The 9,349-nt window shown below is 38.4% G+C and overlaps 1 protein-coding gene across 1 annotated transcript; it reads left to right on the forward strand.

The window, feature by feature from the left end:
* The first annotated feature begins 1,227 nt into the window (after positions 1 to 1,227).
* c11h3orf38 (chromosome 11 C3orf38 homolog) lies at positions 1,228 to 6,016 on the forward strand. Its single transcript, XM_044366843.1, has 4 exons — positions 1,228 to 1,433; positions 1,717 to 1,892; positions 3,642 to 3,886; positions 4,811 to 6,016. The coding sequence occupies exons 1-4, from the start codon at positions 1,307 to 1,309 to the stop codon at positions 5,172 to 5,174; spliced, it is 912 nt and encodes a 303-aa protein (XP_044222778.1). The 5' UTR covers positions 1,228 to 1,306; the 3' UTR covers positions 5,175 to 6,016.
* Positions 6,017 to 9,349: the final 3,333 nt, after the last annotated feature.

Genomic DNA, 9,349 nt, shown 5'->3' on the forward strand with positions numbered 1-9,349 from the left:
AGCTCCCCGTAAATTTAAAACTCTAGCGCTGCTGACTATGAATAACGTGGATATGTGGTGGATGTGGAGATGAGAAGTGCAGCGGCATAAAATGTGAAAATGAACCCAAGTGTAATCAGTGTGGGGGGATTCATGAGGTATAGCAAGCAGACTGTACAAAGAGAAAGAAAGAGGTAGAAGAAAGAAGATCAGGCCTAAGAGAAGGCTAAGCCATGCGGAAGCAGCTAGGAATGGAAAGATTCAAGATGTAAGGGAAAACAAATTAGGTAGGGAGCATGATGAATGTTGTTTTACTAAGGACAAGATTAAGTTCATATCATTTCTGGCCGTGGTGATTAACTGTGCCACTGAGGCAGAAGGGAAATTCAAGAGAATCGAGACAATTGTTGACGCAGCGAGAAAGGTTTTGGATATCATGGAAATTACTAGAGAGGAAATGCAGGGGCTGTTGAAAGAGGCTTTCATGCCCTCTCAGAGCCTAGAAGTTAAATTAGAGAATGGGATGAAGGGTGGAGAAAAATTTTATTTTTATACTTTTATTTAGTCTTTAGAGAATTTAGGCTTATTTTCAATCCAGTAGAAGGCGATAATGCAACATTTTGCATGCAAACCGGCTCTAAAAATCAATGAAGAAGAAGACTATAAATAATAATACACATAATCACAATTACCATTACAAACCACAACAGACTGATTCCTCTTGAAACTATAATCTGCCAGTTGTCTTGGATGAACGTTTCTCTTTTTTGTAAGGCAAATAAAAACCATAGACAGTTGTAGACTATAACAAATATCTGACCAAAGAAGAGTTAAGTCATACCAGTAGAAAGAAGTTATACAAGAAGACGCATCAGAGAATATGACATATTGTATTTATGCTGTTTGTGGCTTTTCTCCCAGAACTGGTCCTGCCCTGAGCCCTCTGCCCCAGTGCCCTGTCAGTTCTGGACCTCTACCACCAGTGTGTAATGAAAAGCCAGTTTTTTATGTGTAGGCAAATTGTTGGGGCATTGCAGACTTAATGATTTCAATGTATTTATTTAGAATGATTAAAAAAACAGGTGAAAATCAAACATAATTAACACTGAAAAACTGGGATTAAAACAGTTGACAACAGTCAACATCCATTTACAAGTCGGGTTCTCTTAATTCCGATAATTCTAATGTGACTTGAACGCGGCAGTACCGTGGCAACCATGGTTTTGCGCGGAACCTTTTCCATCTGACTTGTTCCTGTACGGACATCGTCCAGTAGGACATGAATGGCTGAAGAGAGGCGCTTAAAAATTGAGCTACTGTATCAAAGATGTCAGGACTGTCAAAAAAAGAGCGTGCTGGATGTAAAAAGATACTGAACTTAATGTCAAATGAAGACCTGCTTTCACTTAGTGACACGGTTACGAATAAGATGATAGTCGTGGAGAATATTACAGGTATGTTTTCGATCTGTGTCAGATAGCATAGAGCAAGTCAGGATACCACTGAGCTAACGTTAGTTTCATGTTATAATGTTTAAAGACGTAACCTCCAACATAACGACAAACACGTATGTTCAGGACGTAAAATTATTGGTTGATAAAATGTTAAATAGGCTGTTTAGCTTAGCTATATAAACCGTTTTTTTTCTGATGTCATGTCACCTCGGCCTAAAGTAAAGTAAGTTCAGGTAATGAAGTTATCAAATTGTCCTTCACCGTATGTTAATCTGTTATATAGAGGCGACAGAGACAATTTTGTCCTTCACTAAAAATGCTGAGGAGCTCCTGAGAAGAAAGAAAGTTTATCGTGACCTCATATTCAAGTACCTGGCCAAAGAAGGGGTGGTAATGCCCCCGAGCAGCGAGAAACACCAGCTGGTGAAGAGGACGCTGGAGCTGTGGTCCTCTGGGAAGGTAGGGACAGGAGGCAGAGTCAGGCAGCCCCAATATATTGACATGGTTGAATATATGGATTTATAACAATATATAGGAAAAACCGGTACAGGCCTGAAAGCTTGGCCCCTACAGTGAGAGGATCCAGTGGCTGCTTTGGGGGCCATTTTGCTGGCATGGTTCGGGTCCACTTCTCCCCTTAGAGGGAAGGGTCACTGCAAATCAATACAAAGTTCTTCTGAGTGATCACTTTTATCCTACAATGAAACATTACTAACCTGATGGGAGTGGTCTCTAACAGGATGACAATGCCCCAATTCACAGGGCACGAGGGGTCACTGAATGGTTTGATGAGTATGAAAATGATGTGAATCATATCAGAATCAGATCTCAAGCTAACTGAACACCTATGAACATCTCCACCACCATCATCAAAACACCAAATTAGGGAATATCTTTTTGAAGAATGTCAAATTCTGCACATACATCCAACATCCAACTTAGGTGACAATAAGCAAAATATGTATTTTTGAGTGAAGGGGGACTTTAAATCAGTTGTCATACAGTTAGGTGTTATCCTCCAAAACCTTTTAAACTTATCTGTAGTAGAGCTGCAATGATCAGTCAATGAATTGATTAGTAGATCAACATAAAATGAATTGGCAACTATTTTGATAGTCCAAACTTATTGCAGCTTCTCAAATTTAAAGCTTTTATGTGTCATACATGACAGTAAACTGAATACGCATGGGTTCTGGACTGTTGATGAGACATAACGAAACGTGGGTTTATTACATGCATTTTTCTCTATTTTCTGATATTTTATAGACAAAATGATTAATCGAGAAAGTAATTGGCAGATTAATTGATAATGAAAATAATCGTTGTGGTCCTAATCTGCAGAACAGCTGGAAATGGCTAATTGTACTGCTTATGACTAATGACAGGTCTTCATAGGAAATAAAGTCAGTTCCCAGATATTTTTAGTGTTGAAATCATTCAAAAAAAAAGAATCTGTTGGCTCAGTTGCCTCATCACAATTTTGGAAAAAAAATTGACATAATAATGTAGTTGACTCACCTTGAACAGAAATTCAGAAAGCATGTTTGACAGTGGTAAAACATATGCTATAACACACGTGTAATTCTTTAGGATACTAATACAAATACTAATATATACTAATACTTATACTAATTTGAGACTCCATTGAAGCAGCTTTGTGGACAGCTTTATGTATTTGGAATTTACTAGTACATACATGCTAGTGTAATAAAGTTTATTAATTAGAAGATATGGATAATATGACTCCTCTCCTCCTTAACACATTGATGGAGATATTTTCATCTTGATATTTTTCTAGAACTTAAATCGTTATTTAAAAACATTAATCAGTAATATGAGAGGAGATTTATCTGTATTTTTTAATTGAGGCACCAGCTATTGCTGTTTTACCAATGAAGAAACCTTTTATATAAGGAAGAACTTTTTGGCTTGTGCACCCACAAAAAAATCCTTGTTGGATGGAAACATCTGTTCACTAAAATGTTCTTGTTGCAGTCAGAAAGTATGCTTTTTCTTTTTTCCCCCTAGAGTAATTGTTGCAACATACTGCTCTCTCCACAATAGTGTTTCAGAGGTTGTCTCCCTACAAGAGAAAACATCAAGTATTAGCATTTGAAGATGTGTTATTGAAACATGTCGACTAAATAGTACTTCAGGTACAACTTGGCAGTCTATTTGAATATACCAGTAACTTCTCATTCCTTTAAGGTGGTGGTTGATAAAAGCCTTCCAGGAGAGACAGATGACAACAGAAAGAGAAAGTCCACAGAAACAGCATCTGTCTCCACAGACATGAAGACTGAGGCTAGCTTTGACCCGCTGGTCCTTGGACAACAGTTCTGCCAGTGGTTCTTCCAGCTCTTGAATAGTCAGAATCCCTCACTGGGCCAGCAACCTCAGGACTGGGGACCAAAGCACTTCTGGCCAGATGTGAAGTTGCACCTCCTCTCAAGGTAATAACATCATTAACAATTAGATGGAAACATTTTAAATATATAATTTTGTTATCAACATGGAACTGCTGCTGGTAATGTGTGGTTTGTTTACCTCTTGGTGGTCACAGCAGTTATGTATTTTGGGCAGGTTTTTATTTATTGCAAATTGGTTTGAAGAAAGACTGCATGGAAGGGAGCAACATGTTTGATATGTGTTGGTCTCTCCTGAATTCATTAAAGTGTGTTGAGGTTTATTATTGTTATTGCCAGGAGGATGCCCATTAGTTTCCACTGACACAGTCGCTCATCCTCCTGGGATCCGTTAGTACAAACAAGTATACACAGGACAAGATGCACTGTACATGTTCACAGTTTTTCATCCTTTTAACTGATATATATTTCACTCGCAGTTTGATACTTTTTGTATTAGACGTTTATTTGATGTAGTTTTGTACAAGGTTTCAATCTGAGGAATTTATTGTAGGTCTTGGAAGATACAACTGACTCTTAGTAGAGTGCTCATGTTTTTGACTAGTGTATTTAAGCTGGAACAAAGCCTGAGAAGATGAATTTCCTAATAAACAACAGGATATTTAGATGAAGTCTGGTTTTGACAGGCAGCCAGGATAATTTTGGGATGCAGTTTGTCAATGTTTGTGTGATATGAACAGTCAGTGCAGAGCTAGTCTAGCAGCTCTGTTTCACATTAACTGCAACTTTAAATTCTAAGTTTTAAATTTAAGCATTTCTATTTTAGATTTTCAGTTTCTGAAGTAAAACACTGTGGCAAATAAAAACATAAGCCATCAGAATAATACAAAAGATGCAATCATCTCATAAACTTCTACACTTGGCTGCTTGAACTTGACCTGTGTTTTTCACTAGTTACAACTACAACCCCAAACCAAACTCTCATGACAGAGCTGTACATTTTTTCCTCAGAGCCGGCAGCGAACAGTCAGAGGAGTTCCTGGGTGCTGAACTGGTTAGCCTTCGTCTCCTGGCCTTGACCAAGGAAGAGCGCCTCCTTCTCAGCCCCAACCTGGAGCCTCGGGGCCTCAAGGCGCTGGCCTCCCCCCACGGCCTGGTGCTGGTGGCCGTGGCTGGGACCATCCACAGAGATACAGCTTGTCTGGGTATCTTTGAGCAAATATTTGGCCTCATCCGCTCCCCACTGGAGAAAAACAGCTGGAAAATCAAGTTTGTCAACCTGAAGATCAGAGGGCAGGATGCTCTGGGCGGGTCACAGATGGAAGCACCCGCCTTGAGTTACAACTCTAGTGAACTGCAGCTTCTCTGCAGTTGATGACATTCAAGATACTTTTTTTTTAAAAAACATTATTCACCCAGGAAAGGCTTGACTGGGTATGCTCTGTGTTTACTCATTACTCATTTAACCTGCCCAAACACATTTGTCTTCAGAGATCGGAACTTGCAACTTTACTGGCAGAAACCCTTCTTATTTACTACAGGTAGGTGGACACTCCTGCATCTGAATGTATTGGGACATCATTGATGTAATGTAAAAGGATAAGGGTTTTTCAGATTTCTGCTGCTTCCTGTTCTGGAAACTTTTTTCTTCAAATATACTGTCTGTACCTTGATGCAAAGCCTGTTGTGTTTTGGTAGCCTGTGCCTTATGTAAAAACAAATATAAATGCAGACATACATATGCTTCTGTAAATATGTAACATATGAAAGATTATATATAACACTCGTGCACACGTGTGCAGTATAATGACAATTGGGTCACTTCTGGGATACAGAAGAAATGTCGTGTGTGTTCGTATGACAATGAAAAGTCAATTAAAATTGATTTTGAACACAAGTTAATACCACTGTGTTTTTGTTGGATGAGTAAAGGTCAGCCCAGCATGTTTACAGATTTATCTGATTTGTATTATGTTCAACAAGCTGAGAAAGCGAGTGTTATCATGCAGGCATCTGTGTGTGTAAATCTCTAAAGATTTGCAACCATTTGGAGATGGTTAAATATCTAAAAGGTGATATTTATATATTCAATATTTTAAGCCTTCACTACAATGTAACTAACACCCACCGGATAGGCTCTGTTGTAATTCTAATGCAGCATGTATTGTAGTACTGATACTGCTTTTTCCTTTATACAATATAGACATTTGAAATCTCTGGAATTGCAGCTTTATGTCAGTTTACGGTTATTATGCATTTCAATCCTGGGACTTGTGTATATTTGGCTGTTTGAAAATGACAGCTCATAAATAATCGGATTAATTTGTGCTTCTTAAATTTGCAATTGTATTTGTGTCTTTAGTTACACAGATAATATTGTGATGTTTCATTGAAGACTATCGCATATTGCTTACACACTTGTATAGCGACACATAAGCAAAATATTGTGAGTTATCTTGTTTAGTTGTGTAGAATACCTCTCAGTATCATTTTAATAACTTTTTACAATTTGATAGAATATTGCTGCTGTGGGGAAAATGACAACATACTGTAGTTGTTAAGAGTATTCCTTGTTTGTTTTCTGTGTGTCCTATTTATCCAGGGGCACAGTGTGATTTGGCACAAAATTTGCATGACGGATCTCAGACTAATTCAGCCTAAACCAAAACAGAATGAGGATTACTTTGAATTACTCCTTCATACAGAGTGCAGATGCTGTGCAGTCCCAAGGGTCAGAGATGTTCAACATCAACTGATGCTGTAGTTGAAGGCCCTTGAAAAATAATCTATATAATCACATCATTCACCACAGTATTGTCAAGTAGTTCATTTTCTTTCTCTCTCGCCAATTTCCACATCAAAATGAGCTCAAGCCTTTCCGCAGACTGATGTTCTTTCACTGCAAAGGGATTTTCATAATCAAAATGAATATTTTTTTTCATTTCACAAGAATTTTTATGACATCTGTGTTTCTTGTTTAATTTTTGTGACTTCCATTCCTCATACGCTAGCGGAGGGAAAGCGTGTGTACGCTGAGAGAGAACGTCTCCATCAGCCGGCTGAGTTTGTTGATCTAACTGTAGCCTGGCAGCTCTGTCAGTGGCTCTGGAGCATGTATGAATAGATTATCTCTGGTATGGGCTTTTCAAAGCCATAACTGATAATCAGTATCCATAAATTTGACAATTTCCATGCCTTTTATGCATGTTTAATCCCTGGACTGACAGTCTCCCACACCAAGCTGGAAGAGTTTCTTTGGGTGGTCAGACATCTGATACAAAAATAAACATTCACTATAGCTGTGGTCAGGAAGGAAACTTCCATCATATCAGACATGACACTCTAATATTTTGTTTTTTTTATTGGCCAAAATGGCATATTGACAACCAGAGGTATTGGTCCAGCCTTATACTCCTGCACAAATATCAGGAAGAGTCCAGAGGCAGGGGAGGATCCAGCCTCCTCAGCGTTAACACAGGACATCGGCTTACAATAAATAGCTGTAAATCCAATGACTCCTTCAGCTTTGGAAATACAGGATTTATCCCCATACCAGCTTTTCATTTGTCTTTAATTGGTATTTTTAAATACCTTTTTGGTTGTACAATACTGCATTTTCACTAATATGTTCCATTAATTTGGCAAAATTGGAAAAAAAAAATGGAAAATTGACTCCATTAATGAGGTTGATCTAGTTTTCCCATCGATTCTACTCTGTCATCCTAGTCAGGGCACATCGGGCCTGGTGGGGCACAGAATATGCGAGTATGACTCTGTGGGTTTGGTGGGAAATGTTACATGTGGGAAATTATTCTTGGCATCCCTTTACAAAGGTCCCTGGAATAGTTAATATCTGTGACCGTATGGGTCGGAGCCGCGTGGCCCTTTGTGCTTTACTGGGTCATAGTTGTGGTGAGGGAAAACCACAGCAGCCATTGATCTCAGCCTGTTCACCTCTCAGAAAGAATAATAACAAGCTGCTCGCCTTCTGTCTTTATGGCACTTGGCTTTTCTGCGTTTTAATAAGCGGTTTGGCCACGGCCGCCGCTCTGACGCACGGGTTCAAAAATACCGCTGCAGTGGCGTCTGGTGATGGTTTTGACTCTGGAGAGATTTTTTTTTTTTCTTTTCTCTTTCCTCTTTTCTAATAGTGAAGTGTGTTTCTCATAAAGAAACATGCTAAAACTTAGATCCACAGGGTCTTTGAAATAGCTTATGGGTGGTGAACCGTGGAGGCTGCTGCTTTAATTGTCAATCCATTTTTTCCATCTCTTACTTTGATTTAGACTGATTGGATGTTAGTTTTTGCTCATAGAAACAGCCTCATTAGTTATCAAAGATTACTTTATTAACCGCTTCATGCTAAAGCCATTTTTCACTCTCTGACAATCTGATGGCTTTACAGATCCATTGATGACGAAGTCTATTTGTTTTTAAACGTCTACAGCAGTATTTCTTAAAACGGGTCCTAAAGACAGCAAGGGGTTTTCTCAGAGAGTTCAATGGGTCCTTGAAGTGGTTCCAGGCATTTTTGCAAAATGAGGAATAGTCTCATCTTAATATTTTTTTTTAATCAATAGAAATGATCTCAACTCGACTGTAAGGATGGATAGACGAAGACATGTTAGTCTCACAACTTTCACTGTTAACTTTCATCTTATAGAGCAGACATTCACTCAGTAATTAAATTCATCAATTGTCTCATCTGGGTCCCTATAATTAAAAAAGAGGGTTTGAAGTGTATGAGTGCCTGAGGTCTGCATTAAAACATGAGAACTAACTGATCTATATGATCTATAATACGTGTGTTTATTTGAGGTTGGTGACATCTTTTCATACTATTTTACACTCTGTTATGGAATTATATTTTTGCCCAAATAAAATACTATAATAATAAACATTTTTTTTCTTTTTTGTTCAGTGATAAGTCATTATGACATGACTTCATGACAACATGAGGCCAGAAGAGGGCAGACAAGCTACATCAGAGAGGAGAAAAACTTTGATCTCTAGCCAAGAGAAGAGAGGGGGTAAAAAAAAAATCCTTTTAACGCTATTATGTGAGGAAACTCATCAATTCATAAGAGCAATCTGAGTGAGCTGATGTTACCAGGCAATTTCTAGTTGGCCACAGCCGTGAGGGAAACTGTAAATTTTTCAAGTTTGAATTGTCCTCCATTAAAGTAATGGGCTTCTAAAAGAGAGACACGTTAAACCGTTGCCTTTCATAGACGCAAGAGCACATATTTCAGAAGTTATTGAAGAGTCAGTAATTTATTGTTAGCCGTGAAGGTGTCAGAGACAGCTTTAACACAATACTCTCTGTAGTCTGCGCTCTCTGGACAATAAAGAGCAGGATTTATGAATGGGAAGAGAATCAATCAATAGACAATGATATTTCTCCTGGTGACAAAACAGGTTGGTGGAGAATTCAATCAAAGTTTGACGGAGTTGTTTTGTTATTTTGTTGGACTTGCCCTCCAACCTAGCAGTGTTTCATAAAACAGTACGCACTAAAACTGCAGAAACAACCACATAACTTGCAGAAGA

The sequence above is a fragment of the Thunnus albacares genome, chromosome 11 (assembly GCF_914725855.1).
Source record: "Thunnus albacares chromosome 11, fThuAlb1.1, whole genome shotgun sequence".
Classification (NCBI taxonomy): Eukaryota; Metazoa; Chordata; class Actinopteri; order Scombriformes; family Scombridae; genus Thunnus; species Thunnus albacares.